Below are 19236 nucleotides of genomic sequence, written 5' to 3'. Positions count from 1 at the left end.
ATTGCTTCTGCATGTCCTTGTGAACTCCTCTAATAACCTTCTTGAAGGACAACTTCCCCCACATATACTTGAAAAAGTAGTCAAGATCCTCAACCATCTCCAGGGAATTACCTCATTTCGTCGTTGTCTTCTCTGGGGCATTCAGTACCCCCTCTATCAAATAACACAAACCCAGCTTAAATGCATCTTATGAGTTTGTCGAGGCCTTTAAAGCATCTTCCAACTGACCAAAACTAACCTTCGAATAACCATTAAAGTATTACTGGATGATCCGATCACTTGAAAGATGCTCTCTTAACTCGTCTGGGGACGGGGTGTTCCCAAAATTCAGTCCGGTGACTAGGGAAAACTCTGCAATCCCAAATTTGCAAAGAATGTTGCCCAAGTAGAACTAGCCCTCTTCAACCTTCTTTCTTTCCACCTTCTGCAACATAAGTTGATGCAGTAGAACCCCAGAAAAACTAAAGGGCTTAGCCTTGAAGAACTGTCCCAACGAGCATGCCTCTGCCTGTTCAGTTAGCCCGTGCCTCTTAAACTGCTCTATAAGGGTTTCTAAGTAAGCATTACCCCTATTGGTGACACGACCAAGAAAGTGCTTCTCCAATGGCACAATCAAATCAGGCATCTGAAAAAAAATGTTAAAAATACAATTTTAAACAATCTGGTAACTATCGAGGACCATCGAGGTTTGGAGAAATAAAACAACATATACACTATCGAGGTCTGTCGAGGCCTATCGAGGTAGCACTCAATATTGATGATGACCATTACTATCCATGCCTATCGAGGCATAGGAAAAATCTAAAATTACCAGATTCTATCGAGGCATATCGAGGACTATCGAGGCCTATTGAGGCCCATGTAAAGTCAGAAAATGCATAGTTCTATCGAGGCATATCGAGGCAATGAAAAATCATAATATATCTACCTCTATTGAGGCCTATTGAGGCCCATGTAAAATCAGAAAATGCATAGTTCTATCGAGGCAATGCAAAATCATAGTATATCTACCTCTATCGAGGTACGTGCTAAATTAGCAATATGTCTTATTCTATCGAGGCCTATCGAGGTCATAATATAACAGTTACTATCGAGGCCTATTGATTTCTATCGAGGTGAATAAAAATCTCGAAAATAAACCTAGATTTCTTCATATCCCATCCCCGATCTATCCTATGAACAAAAATCAACAAAAAGAAAAACCAGGCACATACACATATTGCAGATTAAAAAGGAAATCCCTATCCTTCACTTTCTTTGGGGTTGTTTCCTCAAAGTTTGGTCCATTTGCTCAATGTGCTTCTCATTTTCCTTCTCCGATCATAAACTCTGACAATATCTGAGCCACAAATGCTTGGTCGTTGTAACACCCTGGATAGCCAAGACCGCTACACTGTGTGTTTATATAGATGCTGGACTTGCTAACCAAGTCATTTAGTTAAAACGTGATACTGAAACCACTAATGAACTAAGGTTAAAAGGTTTTGGTCTCAAAAGTGTACATTCTTTATAACAAAAAATTAATACATGAGATCCCAAAAAGGAACAACGTTCGAAAGTCAGTTTACAAAACTTCCAAAGTTTAAACAACCATTAGCCATTCTAAGGCAAAACAGACATTTCTGGTTCCCCTGTTCCGGTCTTCCCCTCAACCGTGGCGGTTGAGCAGCTGGTCATGTACATTCAACTCACAGAGCTCTCTAAGTCAGGGCTGATCGAGTTTGCCCTTGCCTTTACCTGTACCACGTAGCACCCGTCAGCCAAGACCCAGCAAGAAAACATAATATGCTTCACAAACCATCAATAATAGATGAATAATCCTTTAAGCATGATTAGACACGTAACATTCCACATTAATCACATAGCACATATTCAGAATCAAAGATGCAACTAAATGTTAATAACAATCAAGTCACATGATAATTAGGGCCGACAACTTAGGCCGCACCCTCTGTTTACCCCACTGAATCCGGCCCGCTTAAACCGAGCTCAGTGCATAATAAGCTGTCCTCGGCTACCAGTGGCCGAGACGCGCCTTGTGCTCTAGTGTAACCCTTGGCATTCTTAGGCCATTGGCTTACGGTTTACATGGCATAATACCACCCTTTCAAAGCATACATATTAGGGAACCCTTAGTCCCACCATAAATACACAACCGGGTGCAGTTTTCTTACCTTTAATTTCCACGTTCACTGATTACAAGTGACGTCCCTCGAGCACGATCCGCTTCCCGAGCCCTAGCTTAACACCTAGTCACAACCAAGGTAATGGATTCCATTAATATTCACGTAAAGGTTTCCGGGTATAATACTAACTTCTGGGACATTGAGTTCCACCAAACACGGTGGTGGAATCGATCCCGAGCACCCTAGGTTAGGTTCCCGCGCTTAAAATCCCCAAAAGATAAAAAATGCACCGAAGGGCTGTGGCCCCTAAAACCTAGCCGTGGCCTGCCCATGAAACAGAGGCTAAGCCTCTTTGTAGGCAGGCACACGCTGTGGCCCTGCCCTGTGGCGCCGCGGCGCTCCCCTTCAACAGAGCCTCCCTGGCTCCTTTGCATCGTAGGGCCACAACGCTCTAGAACAGAGCCGTGGCCCAACCCTTCGTGCCCAGAAAACCCACCATTTATAACATCCTAACCTTATTCAATACCACCCTAAAGCACCCTAATTCCAAGCTCTATTGATCTCAAGACTTTTAACATGATTCTAGCAACATAATCCAACAGAAAACCTAGCTTAAAACTCAGTAAAATCCCATTTTGATTTCTGAAACCCAGGGACTCAAGAACACAAAAAACCAACAATGGAACACCAGAATTCAGTCTTTAATTTATGGATTCAAGCTTACCTCCACAGCAGAATCACTTATTTAAGGAAAATCCAAGCCAACTCCCAAGCTTTCCACCTTAATTCAACCTTGAGATTAAGAACCTAGGAACCCTTAGATTTCAACCCATAAACCTTATAATCAACTAGTCAAAAATGAAATTCAGTGCTCACCTTAGTTTATGGTTGAATTCCCTGGCAGAAACTGAGCTATTTCCTCAAAACTCTAGCCCAAATCACTGAATTCCCAGCTCAATTCCCTTAGATTTCAGTAGTTTCCTTAAGAAGAGAAGAGAAGGAAAAGAGGAGAATAATGGGTCAGTTTGTGCTTTATTCTACCGGTTTCTATTTTGTTTAGTCTAACCTTATTTAATTAAGTCAATCTTGAGGCTCGGGGTACCGGAACCGTCCCCGAGGACAAAACGGTAAAATTCGCCAATATTCCCGCCTAAGCCTACTAACCTCAAATATATCTCCATATATTTATTTCCATAACCCGGTAACCAAAATAATCATCTAATACCCAAATTCCCCTTGACTTACCCCATGTCAAATATTAAGCCCCGTTGTGACTTCCCGTTAACTAGCTCCTTAGGATCGCCTCAAGTCGCACGCTACAGATTTACCCACATAATAATGTGGTTCTCACAAATATAACATTTAACCACATTTACATTCATGTAATCATACAAGCATGCTTATCATATAATCATGCATTAAATCAATAAATTCACACATAAACCAATTATGCCCTCCCGGCACACTAATTAGGGCCCTTAAGCCACATTAGTGATTTTGGGTCGTTACAACTGTAAAGCCCTGGTTACCCCAGAATAGTTACGGTGATCAGTGAACCGGAAATTTGACCCGCTACCCGAGTCCTTTGGTTAAAAACGTGCTCTAAGTGTTATTAACAGGCTAGATGGAAAACCAATAAAAAGGAAAGGATATATTTTATTAAATACATAAAATTCTCATGAGCTCATCAAAAAATTTACAAGTTATTTACAATATAAAATGGTCACTACTGTTTCAAAATTACAAACCCGTCGACCTAAGCGGTAAAAATAGGGTAAACCCCCTAGTTCCTCTGAGAACTCCTTGGCCGTGGTGGTCAAGCGGCCGCATATATACACATCACCACCTAAGCTCTCTCCACTCAAGGCTGGGTGAGCTTTTCTTTCCCTTTACATGCACCACATAGAACCCATGAGCCAAGGCCCAGCAAGAAAACACAATATAGCATGATATAATGTCAACAATGATCATAATAATCATTCACGACTATCAGTCCAAAATAGGTAGGTGACAGTCGCAAAAGTCACTAATGTGGGTACAACTCCCTTTAGCCTTGTGACGATAGGGTCACCGGGGCTTAACAGATAAGTGAACCTTTCACTAGCTTGAAGTAGGATAGGTGCATGGTGACTGGTCACCAACATAGCCTTACTCATGACCATAGAGTCATAACCCTGGAACATCGTTCCCTAGCCATGTGATGAACGGTCACCTAGACCTTTGGCCCTGGCTCTCAGTAACTAGTCTTAGACTAGCCAAGCACTTATAAGATTCATCGACCTTAGGGTCAGTCCAGCGTTAATTCCTTAGAGTCATTCAACGCTGCTATCGATTAGATCTAATCTTCATTCGGCCCTGCGTTCAAGATGTTTATGTCGTTTCTGACTCTTAGGTCAGTGTCCCTGACTAGTCAGTGCCATATACAAGTAAACAATATTTGCTAGCATTTAATATGCAATCCATGTCCACATTTATCAACCAACATGCCTCAATAATAATCATGCATGTCACATATACAGGGTGCAATTTTCTTACCTCAGTTTCGAGCGAGAAATATAATAAGAACGACTCCTAAGAACGATCAACGTTTTGGTTCCTTAGTGGTTACCTAATCACAACCAATTATAACCTCCATTAATGAGAATCAACATTGAAAGGGTCTTAACCTAAGCACCACTCTCGGGACCTCGAAACATGCCCACACAGTGAGTAGATTCGATCCCGGGCCTTAAGGATTGAAATCCCAAGTAAAAAACCCTTAAAAATACCCAAAACAGGACTTTGAAGGAACAGAGTAGCGCTACAGCGCTGATCCCCAGCGCCCCAGCGCTATTCTCAGAACCCCCAACACGCCCAAACACCTCCTGGGTAGCGCTGTAGCGCCCTAGGGTGGGCGCTATAGCGCTACCTCCAGACTAGATGCCCCTGAAACCTTCTTCTTCTTCATCTCCTTCGATGCTAACTTGATTCCAATGCTTCCAAATCCCATTTTCGGTGCCAAATGAACCCAAAAACCATCCTAACATACCCCAAACTTCACAACCATAAGAACCCTAGCCAAAACTCCCAACAAAACCAAGTATTCAACCTAGAAATCACAACTGCAAAACAGAACTAAAACAGGGCAAACCAGAGGTTTCAATGGTTAGAAATTGACCCAAAGCTCAGCTTATGATGCTCTTCACTGGAGGAACATACTCCCAAACTCCCAAGGCTTACTTCCCAAGCTTGAATCCTCAAGAATGGTTCAAAAATCACAAAGAAAGTGAAGGAGAAAGAAGGTCCAGGAAAGCTCTCCAAGTTACTCTGTTTTTGACCTCTTTCTCAACTCAAAAATAGTTATATCTATCCTAGGGGTAAAAAGACCAAAATACCCCTAGGTCAATTAAAGGTTTCCAAAAGCTCCCCAAGGGCAAAATTGGTATTTTCCACCTATCTCGTTAATCATAATTAACGCTCTCCAATTCCTGCTATTCTCAATAATCTCAAACACCAATAATATATATCCCGTTACCCTTTAATTCCCAGTAACGCTCTAATAATTAAAATCACCCCGAGACTTATCCCGAGCCCCGAACTTAAACCTATTATGACTAGACCGCTAATCAATATTCCAAGATCCTCTCATGCCGAATAGCTCGAACAAACCGACATTATAATGTGGTCTCAACATATATCATCAACATGCATACAAATATACAATTATACCCTCAACGGGCCAAATTACCAGCACACCCTTGTAATTATAATGTGGACCCGCATGCATGCATTTAACATCATATTATAATATAATTTACATATACATGCATTCTATCAATTAATGGCATAATTAAGCAAGTATGGCCCTCCCGGCTTACTAATCATGCCATTAAACTTCATCAGAGAATTCGGGGCATTACAACTATCCCCTCCTTACAGAAATTTCGTCCTCGAAATCTACCTGAACAACTCGGGATACTGACTCAGCATATCTGACTCCAGCTCCCAGGTCGCTTCCTCGACCTTGCTGTTCCTCCACAATAACTTAACCAAAGGTATCGTCTTATTCTTGAGGACCTTATCTTTTCTGTCAAGAATCTGGATCGGCTGCTCCTCAAAGGAGAGATTTAGCTCAAGCTCCAGATCCTCATAGCTCAAAATATGATTCACATCAGATACATACCTCCGAAGAACTGAAACATGAAATACATTATGCACGGCCGACCATGCCGGAGGCAAAGCGAATCTGTAAGCCACTTGACCAACCCTCTCCAGGATCTCAAATGGACCTACAAATCTAGGACTCAGCTTGCCTTTCTTCCCAAACCTTCTCACCCCTTTCCATGGAGAGACTCTAAGGAAGACTTAGTCTCCCACTTGGAACTCCACGTTCCTACGCTTGGGATCTGCATAACTTTTCTGCCTACTCTGAGAAGCAAGCATCCGAGCTCTAATCTTCTCAATAGCCTCACTGGTCCTCTGAACTGCCTCAGGACTTAAGTATCTCCTTTCACCTGTCTCATCCCAATGAATGGGAGAACTGCATTTCCTACCATACCGCATCTCATAAGGTTCAACTCCAATGGTAGATGATAACTGTTGTTATAGGAGAACTCTATCAAAGGCAGATACTTACTCCAAGATCCACCAAAGTCCAACACGCATGCCCGCAACATGTCTTCCAATATCTGGATCGTCCTCTCAGATTGCCCATCTGTCTGAGGATGATAAGCAGTACTGAACTTCAGTTGTGTCCCCATGGCTTTCTGCAATCTTCCCCAGAACTTGGAAGTAAAAGTAGGGTCCCGATCTGACACGATCGACCTAGGCGCACCATGGAGGCGCACGATCTCTCTCACATAGAGATCTGCATACTGGTCAACTGTATAAGTAGTCTTCACTGGCAGAAAGTGAGCTGAGTTGATGTAGCGGTCCACTATCACCCAAATAGAATCATGATGACCAACAGTCCTGGGTAAGCCCACCACAAAATCCATTGTGATGTCTTCCCACTTCCACTCTGGGATATCCAGAGGCTACAGTAGCCCTACCGGCCTCTGATGCTCAACCTAGACCTGTTGACATGTCAAGTACTTAGCCACATACTCTACTACATCTCTCTTTATCCCTGGCCACCAATACATCGATCTCACATCCTGATACATCTTCGTGGTGCTTGGATGCAAGGAGTAAGGTGTAGTATGAGATTCATCCAGAATCTCTCGCCTCAAAGCAGTGTCTAGCGGAACACATATCCGCCCCTTGTATCTAAACAACCCTATCTCAGACACTGTGTAATCTCTGGATGCTCCAGCCAGAACATCCTCTCTAATCTTGATCAGCTGTGGATCACTCAGTTGACCCTCCTTAATTCTTTCTAACAGCGTAGATTGTAGCGTAATGTTATCCAGATTTCCGGATAGCGTTTAGATGGATATCCTCGGGGAAGCAGAATTATCAAAGTCTTTCACGGTAGGTGACCAGAGCTCGCGGATGGACAGAAAGGCTTCGCCTCTCCCGTTTAGTGTCCGTCTTACTCTTTCAAGCAAACGCGACACGGAAGCTCGTCAACTCTCCCGGACTCCCGAAGGGATATCCTTCGGGGAAGCTCCTTCCAGGAGAAGCTCTTCAGGTTGCCTTCGCGGAAACAGTTCCGTGCCTCGCACGGAACAAGACCAAGCGGTCGAGTCATGGAGGAGGCATAGTTGGAATGATATCCGCCTGACACAGAATCCCGCCTGACACGCCCGACAGGTCAAGGCCGCACACATCCCAGCACGCCTAAAAGTACCATTTCGCCTACTGTTCCGCTGACAACTTGGAAAAGACAGCTGCCTTTGTGCATTCCCCATACTTTCACGTAAATATACCCACATAGAGCCTGGTAGCCAGGCGACTACGGTAATTGTATCCCCTATTTATGGCTGGTGTAATTAAGACTCATGTGAGTAGAGAAAAACCATAATCCAAAACCCTAGCTATAAAGACCCCCTCATTTTACGATAGTGGGGACGGCCAACAAATCACATAGCAAGAACTCTACTAAAATCTCTCTAGCTTCATCTTCTCCAAGAGAACCCGAGAGAAACACTGTGAGGTTGTGAGTTTCTTGTACACCAGCTGTTTGACTGTTATTCTCTACAAGTATAATAACATCGACTCGTGGACTAGGGCTCGTTAACGCCTGAACCACGTAAAAACACTGTTTGTTTATTTACATTTCTGCACTTCTACAGTTCTTATCTTTTTATTTTTCCGTTCGTATTCGTTTCCGAAAAACTCGGTAAACACGTAATATTAGCCAATTGGCCCACCAGCAACTCTATACCAGCTCTGGTCATATCATCAGCTAACTCTTTGGCTATCAGCCTCATACCATGAATCTGTCACGGACCTTTCCGGCTTAAAGTATCAGCTACCACGTTGGCTTTTCCTGGATGATACAGAATCTCATAGTCATAATCTTTTTCTAACTCCGGCCAACACCTTTGCCTCATATTCAAGTCCTTCTGGGTGAAGAAGTATTTCAAGCTCTTGTGGTCTGTATAGATCTCACACTTCTCTCCATAGAGATAATGCCTCCATATCTTTAAAGCAAAAACCACAACGGCCAACTCTAAATCATGAGTAGGATATCTCCTTTCATACTCCTTCAACTGATGAGAAGCATAAGCAATTACCTTCTCTGATTGCATTAGAACACAGCCCAAACCCTGATGAGAAGCATCACAATAAATCACAAACTTCTCCTGATCTGTTGGAAGGCTCAGAATTGGAGCTGTAATCAATCTCTGCTTTAGTTCCTGGAAGCTGTTCTCACATTTATCTGACCACACAAATTTCTGGCTCTTGCGTGTCAGTTCAGTCAATGCAGTAGCTATCTTTGAGAACCCTTCCACGAAACGTCTATAATAACTTGCAAATCCAAGGAAACTTATAACCTCAGAAGCATTCTTTGGCCTTGGCCAATCTCTGACCGCTTCGATCTTTGCTGGATCTACTTTAATCCCCTCTTTATTGACAATATGTCCAAGAAAGGATACCTGAGATAACCAGAACTCACACTTCTTGAACTTTGCAAACAGTCTGTGTTCCCTCAGTCTCTGTAGAACCAACCTCAGATGCTGCTCATGCTCTGACTCAATCTGAGAATATACCAGAATATCATCGATGAAGACGATCACAAATTGGTCCAGATAATCCTTGAACACTCGGTTCATCAAATCCATAAAAGCAGCAGGGGCATTGGTCAATCCAAATGACATAACTAGGAACTCATAATGCCTATACCTGGTATGAAAAGCAGTCTTTGGTATATCTCCTTCCTTGACCATCAACTGATGATAACTAGAACGAAGGTCAATCTTTGAGAATACCTTCTTACTTTGCAACAAATCGAACAGATCATCTGTCCTTGGCAAAGGATACTTGTTCTTAATTATCAGCTTATTCAGTTCTCTGTAATCAATACACATTCTCAGAGAACCATTATTTTTCTTCACAAACAGAACTGGCTCACCCCAAGGTGAGAAACTAGGTCTGATAAAACACAAATCTAACAGTTCTTGCAACTGTACCTTTAACTCTTTCAACTCTGCTGGGGCCATTCTGTAAGGCGCTCTAGACACTGGCTCCGTCCTTGGTGCCAGTTCTATCACGAACTCAATTTCCCTGTGTGGTGGCAACCCTGGAAAATCTTTTGGAAACACATCCAGAAATTCACAAACAAGTCTGGTATCTTCTGGTCTCACTGGCACGACTTGAGTGGTATCAACCACACTAGCTAAGAATCCAATACAACCTCCTTGCAATAAATCCCTAGCCCTCAATACGGAAACCATAGGAATGCGAGGTCCATGCATAGTACCAACAAACACAAATGGATCCTCACCTTCAGGCTCAAAGGTGACCATCTTACTTCTACAATCAATGGTTGCCCCATACTTTGCCAACCAATCCATACCTAATATCATATCAAAGTTAGTCATAACCAACTCTATCAAGTCCACTGACAACTCTCTGCCCTCCACTATCACTGGCAAAGATCTGACCCATCTCCTGGATACCACTAACTCTCCAGTGGGTAACAAAGTTCCAAACCCCACAACATAAAAATCACAGGGTCTACACAATCTATCAATAATACTACTAGCAACAAAAGAATGTGTAGCACCATAATCAATCAAAACATTATATGGGGTTCCAGCACTAAGAAGTTGACCTGTAACAACTGAGGGAGAAGCCTCAACTTCTGCTTGAGTCAATGGGAGCACTCAAGCTGGGGCTGAGCTGTCCGCTTTCCTGGGTTCTTCTTTTCTTGCCTTAGGGCAGTCATTTTTAAGATAGTCCACTACTCCACATGAGAAGCAGGCCCTTGCCCTACACTCTCCCAAATGATGCCTCTTGCATCTAGGGCATTCAGGATAAGACTTCCAGGCTTCACTACCACCTGGATGACCCATAGAAATACCACGGGGCTGCCTATCAGGACTCGGAATTGGGAAGGTGTCAGGAACCTTCCTCTTCTGCTCACTGGGGCCTATACCTCTACCAGAACCCACAAATGGAGGACTTGTCCTCCTGAAATCCTTTCTGGCTACACTGTCACGCCAAATCCTGTTTTCTGCACTCTCAGCTGTGAGTGCCTTCTCGACCACCTGTGCATAGGTAGTAACCCCAGCCACAGTGGTGATACGTACATCACGGGCTAATCTGGGCTGTAGCCCCTGCAAAAATCTCTCTCTCCTAGTCCCATCAGTGGGCACCAGCTCCATGGAAAACTTTGCCAAACGATCAAATTTTGAGGCATACTCAGTGACTGACAAACTTCCCTGAAGTAGCCTGATGAATTCCTCAGTTTTAGCTGCCTTGATGGCATCATTGTAATATTTCTCGTTGAACAGAGTCTGAAACTCTTCTTAACTCAGGGCATTAACATTCTTGGTCTGGGTAATCACTTCCCACCAAATCCGGGCATCCTCCTGAAACATATAAGTGGCACAGGCCACCCTCTCATTACCAGTTACCCTCATGAAGTCAAGGATAGTGGTAATCATACTCATCCATTTCTCTGCTTTGGCAGGATCTGCACTGCCCTCAATTACAGGAGGTTGCTGCTTCCTGAACCTTTCATAGAGAGGTTCCCATTTATTTCCAACCTCAGGCAGCTACCCAGCTGCTGGCACCGATACAGAAGGTGCCTCTGATCCATTGGCCACTGCAGGCACTTGCTCCTATTTCAGGAGACGAAGCTCTTCTCCCTGTCTTAACACTGTTGCCTGCAAGTCACTGTTTATCTGCTGCCAGTTTACAAGAGCTGGCTGTGGAATCTGAGACTGGTCATTTTCTTGACCCTGACTGTTATTATTATTCTGGCCCTAATCACTCTGGCCAGCTGAAGTATCTGTATGCCCTGGATTCATTCTTATCTCGCACCTTGCTGAAATAATGATCAACACGGTCAGTCAGGTAGTAATAACTAAACCTCTTGCCGCCTTACGGTCCAAGAACAAGCAGACAATTATCACATTCCACAGTCATTCAATTATACAAACAGATACATGTTTATAGCATTTAGCACTTAGCATGTATCACATAATAACTCACAATCAACAATACTAATAAGCATGTTCCAGCAATCTTAGTACTAATTAGCACCCATTTGTTGAGGATATAATATTTCAGGGCACAGGTTTAACATGGTGTCTTATGCATACAGGTAAAGCATATATACTATATTTAAGCAGTTATACATATAACTACATAAATAGTTACCAAACCATGAGTCGAGCTTGACTTCAGTGATGTGTGTACATGCCCAGCCAGTCTATAGGAACCCCAACCTTTGCACGCTCTGATACCAAGTTGTAACGCCCTGGTTACCCCAGAACAGTTACGGTGATCGGTGAACCGGAAATTTGACCCGCTACCCGAGTCCTTTGGTTTAAAACGTGCTCTTGGTGTTATTAACAAGCTAGGTGGAAAACCAATAAAAAGGAAAGGATATTTTTTATTAAATACATAAACTGCTCATGAGCTCATCAAAACATTTACAAGTTATTTACATTATAAAATGGTCACTACTGTTTCAAAATTACAAACCCGCCGACCTAAGCGGTAAAAATAGGGTAAACCCCCTAATTCCTCTGAGAACTCCTTGGCCGTGGTGGTCAAGCGGTCGCATATGTACACATCACCACCTAAGCTCTCCACTCAAGGCTGGGTGAGCTTTTATTTCCCTTTACCTGCACCACATAGCACCCATGAGCCAAAGCCCAACAAGAAAAAACAATATAGAATGATATAATGTCAACAATGATCATAATAATCATTCAAGACTATCAGTCCAAAACAGGTAGGTGACAGTCGCAAAAGTCACTAATGTGGGTACAACTCCCTTTAGCCTTATGACGATAGGGTCACTGGGGCTTAACAGATAAGTGAACCTTTCACTGGCTTGAAGCAGGATAGGTGCATGGTGACTGGTCACCATCATAACCTTCCTCATGACCATAGAGTCATAACCCTGGAACATCGTTCCCTAGCCATGTGACGAACGGTCACCTAGGCCTTTGGCCCTGGCTCTCAGTAACTAGTCTTAGACTAGCCAAGCGCTTATAAGATTCATTCACCTTAGGGTCGGTCCAGCGTTAATGCCTTAGAGTCATTCAACGCTGCTATCGATTAGATCTAATCTTCATTCAGCTCTGCGTTCAAGACGTTTATGCCGTTTCTGACTCTTAGGTCAGTATCCCTGACTAGTCAGTGCCATATACAAGTAAACAATATTCGCTAGCATTTAATATGAAATACATGTCCACATTTATCAACCAACATGCCTCAATAACAATCATGCATGTCACATATACAGGGTGCAATTTTCTTACCTCAGGTTCGAGTGAGAAATATAATAAGAACGACTCCTAAGAACGATCAACCTTTTGGTTCCTTAGCGGTTACCTAATCACAACCAATTATAACCTCCATTAATGAGAATCAACATTGAAAGGGTCTTAACCTAAGAACCACTCTCGGGACCTCGAAACATGCCCACACGGTGAGTAGATTCAATCCCGGGCCTTAAGGATTGAAATCCCAAGTCAAAAACTCTTAAAAATACCCAAAACAAGACTTTGAAAAAACAGAGTAGCGCTACAGCGCTGATCCCTAGCGCCCCAGCGCTATTCTCAGAACCCCCAACACGCCCAAACACCTCCTGGGTAGCGCTGTAGCGCCCTAGGGTGGGCGCTATAGCGCTACCTCCAGACCAGATGCCCCCTGAAACCTTCTTCTTATTCTCCTTCGATTCTAACTTGATTCCAATGCTTCAGAATCCCATTTTTGGTGCCAAATGAACCCAAAAACCATCCTATCATACCCTAAACATCACAACCATAAGAACCCTAGCCAAAAATCCCAACAAAACCAAGTATTCAACCTAGAAATCACAACTGTAAAACATAACTAAAACAGGGCAAACCAGAGGTTTCAATGGTTAGAAACTTACCCAAAGCTCAGCTTATGATGCTCTTCACTAGAACACACTCCCAAACTCCCAAGGCTTACTTCCCAAGCTTGAATCCTCAAGAATGGTTCAAAAATCACAAAGAAAGTGAAGGAGAAAGAAGGTACGGGAAAGCTCTCCAAGTTACTCTGTTTTCTACTTCTTTCTCAGCTAAAAAATAGTTATATCTATCCTAGGGGTAAAAAGACCAAAATACCCCTAGGTCAATTAAAGGTTTCCAAAGGCTCCCCAAGGGAAAAATTGTTATTCCCCACCTATCTCGTTAATCATAATTAACACTCTCCAATTCCTGCTATTCTCAATAATCTCAAACACCACTAATTTATATCCCGTTACCCTTTAATTCCCGGTAACACTCTAATCATTAAAATCACCCCAAGACTCATCCCGAGCCCCGAACTTAAACCTGTTATGACTAGACCGCTAATCAATATTCCAAGATCGTCTCATGTCGAATAGCTCGAACAAACCCACATTATAATGTGGTCTCAACATGCATACAAATATACAATTATACCCTCAATGGGCCAAATTACCATCACACCCTTGTAATTATAATGTGGACCCACATGCATGCATTTAACATCATATTATAATATAATTCACATATACATGCATTCTATCAATTAATGGCATAATTAAGCAAGTATGGCCCTCCCGGCCTACTAATCCTGCCATTAAACCACATAAGAGAATTCGAGGCATTACAAAAACTATCCCCTCCTACTGAGAATTTCATCCTCGAAAGTTACCTGAATAGCTCGCGATACTGATCCTGCATCGCTGTCTCTAACTCCCAGGTCGCTTCCTCGACCTTGCTATTTCTCCACAAGACTTTAACTAACGGAATCATCTTATTTCGCAGAACTTTGTCCTTCCGATCCAAAATCTGAACCGGTCGCTCTTCTTAGGACAAATCTGTCTCTAACTTTAAATCCTCATACTTCAGCACGTGTGTCGTATCTGAAACATACTTCTGCAACATGAAGACATGGAATACATCGTGAACTCTTGACAGCGACGGTGGCAAGGCCAACCTATAAGCTACCTGTCCAATCCTCTCCAGGATCTCGAAAGGTCCAACAAACCAAGGGCTCAGTTTGCCCTTTACTCCAAATCACCTCACCCCTCTCAGTGGTGAAACTCGCACAAACACGTGGTCTCCAACCTGGAACTCCATGTCCCTACGCTTAGGATCAGCGTAGATTTTCTGTCTACTCTGCAAAGCAAGCTTTCTGGCTTAAATCTTCTCAATAGCTTCATTAGTCTTCCGAACCATGTCTGGCCCCAAATAATTTCTCTCACCCATCTTATCCCAATGAATGGGTGATCTACACTTTCTCCCATATAACATTTCATAAGGAGCCATTCCAATCGTGGAATGATAACTGTTGTTATATGAGAACTCAATCAACAGAAGATACTTACTCCAAGACCCCTAGAAATCAATCACACACGCCCTAAGCATGTCCTCCAACACCTGAATCGTCCTCTCAGACTGTCCATTAGTCTGAGGATGAAAAACTGTGCTAAACTTCAACTGGGTCCCCATAGATCTCTGTAGAGCTCCCCAAAACTTAGAGGTAAAGATAAGGTCTCGATCAGATACAATAGACTTTGGAACCCCATGGAGACGAACTATCTCCCTCACATAAAACTCTGCATACTGTTCCAATGTATAGGTCGACTTCACTGGTAGAAAATGAGCTGACTTGGTGTATCATCTGTCCACTATTACCCACACCGAGTCACAAAGTCCCACTGTCCTGGGTAGTCCTCCCACAAAATCCATCGTGATGTCCTCCTACTTCCACTCTGGGATACCCAAGGGCTGAAGCAATCCTGTTGGTCGCTGATGCTCAGCTTTTACCTGCTGAAATGTCAAACATCTAGCCACATGCTCTACCACATCCTTCTTCATCTCGGGCCACCAATATAATGTTCGTAGATCTTGATTCATCTTCGTGGTACCCGGATGAAGTGAGTATGGCATAGTGTGAGTCTCATTCAGTATCTCTCGTCTGATCCCCTCATCTGCCGGAACACAAATCTGTCCCTGATATCGAAGCATACCAGTCTCAGAAACAGAATAATCCTTAGTTGTCCCAGCTAAGACATGCTGTCTAACATCTTGCAACTGCGTATCCACCAATTGTCCCTCCTTGATCCTCTCTAGCAGGGTCGAATGCATGGTAATATTAGCTAACGGGCCCACCACCAATTCTATCTTTGCCCTGGCCATCTCATCAGCTAACTCTCTCGAGATCTGGGTGGAACTATACAATTGTCCTGGGCCCCTCCTACTCAATCCATCTGCCACTACATTGTCCTTCCTTGGGTGGTAAAGGATATCGCAGTCATAATCCTTAACCAGCTCCAACCAACGCCTCTGTCTCATGTTCAGATCCTTCTGAGTGAAGAAATATTTCAAACTCTTATGATTAGTGTATATCTCGCACCTCTCCCCATACAGGTAATGATGCCACACCTTCAGTGCGAATACCACTGCCGCCAGCTCCAAATCATGGGCATGATACCGCTGTTCATATTCCTTCAGCTGCCGCGATACATAAGCTATAACCTTCTCATTCTACATCAACACACAACCCAAACCCATCCTCGATGCATCACAGTATACCACAAACTTCCCTTCATCCGAAGGTAGACTCAGTACAGGTGGAGAGATAAGACGTCGCTTCAACTCTTGGAAACTGTTCTCACACTTCTCTGACCAAACAAACTTCTGATTCTTTCTTGTCAATTCTGTCATCGGTGAAGAAATCTTTGAAAATCCCTCCACAAACCGCCTGTAATAACCTGCTAACCCAAGGAAACTCCGCACCTCCGAGGTGTTCCTTGACCTCGGCCAATCTCTCATCGCTTCCACCTTGGACGGATCCACTTTAATCCTCTCTGCACCAACTATATGTCCAAGAAAAGTCACCTCTGGCAACCAAAACTCACACTTCTTAAACTTGGCGTATAACTGATGCTCCCTTAACCTCTGTAAAACCTGTCGAAGATGCTGCTGATGCTCTGCCTCTGAACTGGAGTATACTAGAATGTCGTCGATGAAGACAATAACGAACTGATCCAAGAAGTCCTTGAACACCCTGTTCATCAAATCCATAAAAGCTGCCGGGGCATTGGTCAAACCAAAAGACATGACCAAGAACTCATAGTGCCCATATCGCGTCTGGAAGGCCATCTTCGGTATATCCTCATCTTTGATCCTCAGCTGGTGATAACCAGATCGTAGATCAATCTTTGAGAACATCGTCTTTCCCTGCAGCTGATCGAACAAGTCGTCAATCCTTGGTAGAGGGTACTTGTTCTTGATGGTCAACTTGTTCAATTCTCTGTAGTCTATACACATTCTTAGAGTCCAGTCCTTCTTCTTAACAAACAACACTGGAGCGCCCCATGGAGTCTAACTAGGTCTGTTGAATCCCAAATACAGAAGCTCCTGCAACTGTATCTTTAGTTCCTCCAGCTCAGCTGGTGCCATTCTATATGGTGTCCTTGATACTAGCTCTGTCCCTGGTGCTAACTCAATCTCAAACTGAATCTCCCTGCGCGGTGGCAACCCTGGTAGATCCTCAGGAAATACATAAAAAAACTCACACACCAATCTGGTCTCTCCCGGCCCTGCTAGCATAACCCTAGTGGTATCCACTACACTAGCCAGAAAACCTATACATCCCCCTACAACAAGTCTCTGGCTCTCAATGCTGATATCATGGGTATGTGGGGTCCACATACCGCACCCATGAAGACAAATGGATCCTCGCCCTCAGGCTTGAAAGTCACCATCTTCTTCCTGCAATCAATAGTAGCACCATACCTGACCAACCAATCCATCCCTAAGATCATGTCAAAATCCTCCATGTCTAACTCAATCAGATATACCGAAAGTTCCCTACTATCAACCACCACTGGCAGTGCCCTAATCCATCTCCTAGAAACTACCAGTTCCCCTATAGGCAATAAAGTCCCAAAACCCACGGCCCGATACTCACTAGGTCTACAGAGTCTATCAATCACTTTACCAGAAACAAAGGAATGTGTAGCACCAGAATCAATCAATACAGTAAAAGAAGAGCTAGCGCTAGAAAGCTGACCTGTCACTACTGAGGGACTAGCCTCGGCCTCTGCCTGTGTCAAAGTGAATACTCGAGCTGGAGTCAAGCTATCCACCTTTCCTGCTTCACCTTTCTTCACTATTGGGCAGTCTTTCCTAAGATGCCCCATTGTTCCGCACACAAAACAAGATTTGGCCCGACATTCGCCTAGGTGACGCCTTCTGCACCTTGGGCACTCTGGATAGGTCCGCCATGCCTCTCCGCCACCCTGACGGCCACCCTGACCACCCCGACCCCTCCTACCAGGAACAGAAGCGATCGGAGTGTCAGGAATCTTTCTCTTGAAGTCACTGGGGCCTCCGCCCCTACATGTCCTTGTATAAGGAGGCACCACTCTACGGCCCTCGCGCCTCACCGCACTTTCCCTCCAAATCTTGTTCTCCGCTTCCTCAGCGGTATGAGCCTTCTCAACGGCCTAGGCATAAGTTGTTCCTCCAGGTACCGTTGTAATCCTAACAACCCGGACTATCATAGCACTAAGCCCCCTGATAAATCTATCTTGCCTAGTAGCATCACCAGGCACAAGATCTGGTGCAAACTTCGCAAGCCTGTCAAATTTTAGGGCACACTTAGTAATAGTCACATTGCCCTGCACCAAACCCACAAACTCATTAACTTTTGCTGCCCTAACCGCAACATTGTAGTATTTCTGGCTAAACAAGTCTCTGAAGCCTTCCCAACTCAAAACAGTAACATCCCTGGTCTGCGATGCCACTTCCAACCAGATGCGGGTATCCTCTCTCAACATATATGTGGCATAGGCCACTATGTCATGCCCCTCTGGATGACCAGAAGGTATCTGGTCAATGGAAACTGGAGGAGTGATGTCAGCAGGAGCTGTAGGAGGAGTCTGTTCGACTGGAGTTGATGGATTTTGATTAACATGAGTTGGGGGTGGAGTCCTCTCTTTGGTAGGAGTTGGTGCAGGAGGATCTTCCGTTTGAGCCCTCTTTGCAGAGGGGTCGCTGCAGCCTTCCCCAGGTTGGCGCCTGCTAGATTTCTTCGTGCTCATTGGATTGGTATACAGGTCGAAGGCTCTCTCAGCAGGCATGTTTGTAAGGAAAGAAACATACGAAAAATCCGGCAATATTATTAGAGGTGCTTACTAAGTCAAGGAAATAAGAGCAAAGAAATTATAAGTAAAGTACCTGAGCTACAACTATTGGTCGCTACATTATTTACAGTACTACTGCTACACTCACTCTCTGGCTCGAAGAAGTTTGAATTTAAATTAGGCGTGTATGTAAAGTGCCCGTCCCCATCAAATAAATGACAGGGAATGGGAAAACTGTGTAAGAGTGAGAAGTCAATACCATTCTCATCCAAAGACTCTAGAATAGGCTCGGGATGCTCAGAAGCCTTCTGCTTGCCCTTTCCTGGTGGAGCTGGAGCAGCAGCTGCTCGCGGGGCACTGGAGGGTTCCCTGATTGTCACTCCTGTTGCCCTCCTCATCGGGGGCTGTGAC

The 19236-nt window shown here is 43.9% G+C and overlaps 1 protein-coding gene across 1 annotated transcript in view; it reads right to left on the bottom strand.

Moving 5' to 3' along the window:
• LOC133832868 (alpha carbonic anhydrase 7-like) overlaps positions 1-18822 on the bottom strand; it is a 28615-nt gene extending 9793 nt beyond the window's left edge. Inside the window, exons 1-3 of the mRNA XM_062263150.1 lie at positions 18538-18822; positions 397-625; positions 264-351 (exon numbers count right to left, since the gene is read on the bottom strand). Coding sequence (XP_062119134.1) covers positions 264-351; positions 397-625; positions 18538-18822 — 602 coding nt within the window. The remainder of the gene's footprint in view (positions 1-263; positions 352-396; positions 626-18537) is intronic.
• Positions 18823-19236: the final 414 nt, after the last annotated feature.

The sequence above is a fragment of the Humulus lupulus genome, chromosome 4 (genome assembly GCF_963169125.1).
Source record: "Humulus lupulus chromosome 4, drHumLupu1.1, whole genome shotgun sequence".
In the NCBI taxonomy this organism is placed as follows: Eukaryota; Viridiplantae; Streptophyta; class Magnoliopsida; order Rosales; family Cannabaceae; genus Humulus; species Humulus lupulus.
This window is presented reverse-complemented; position numbering and strand designations above follow the sequence as displayed.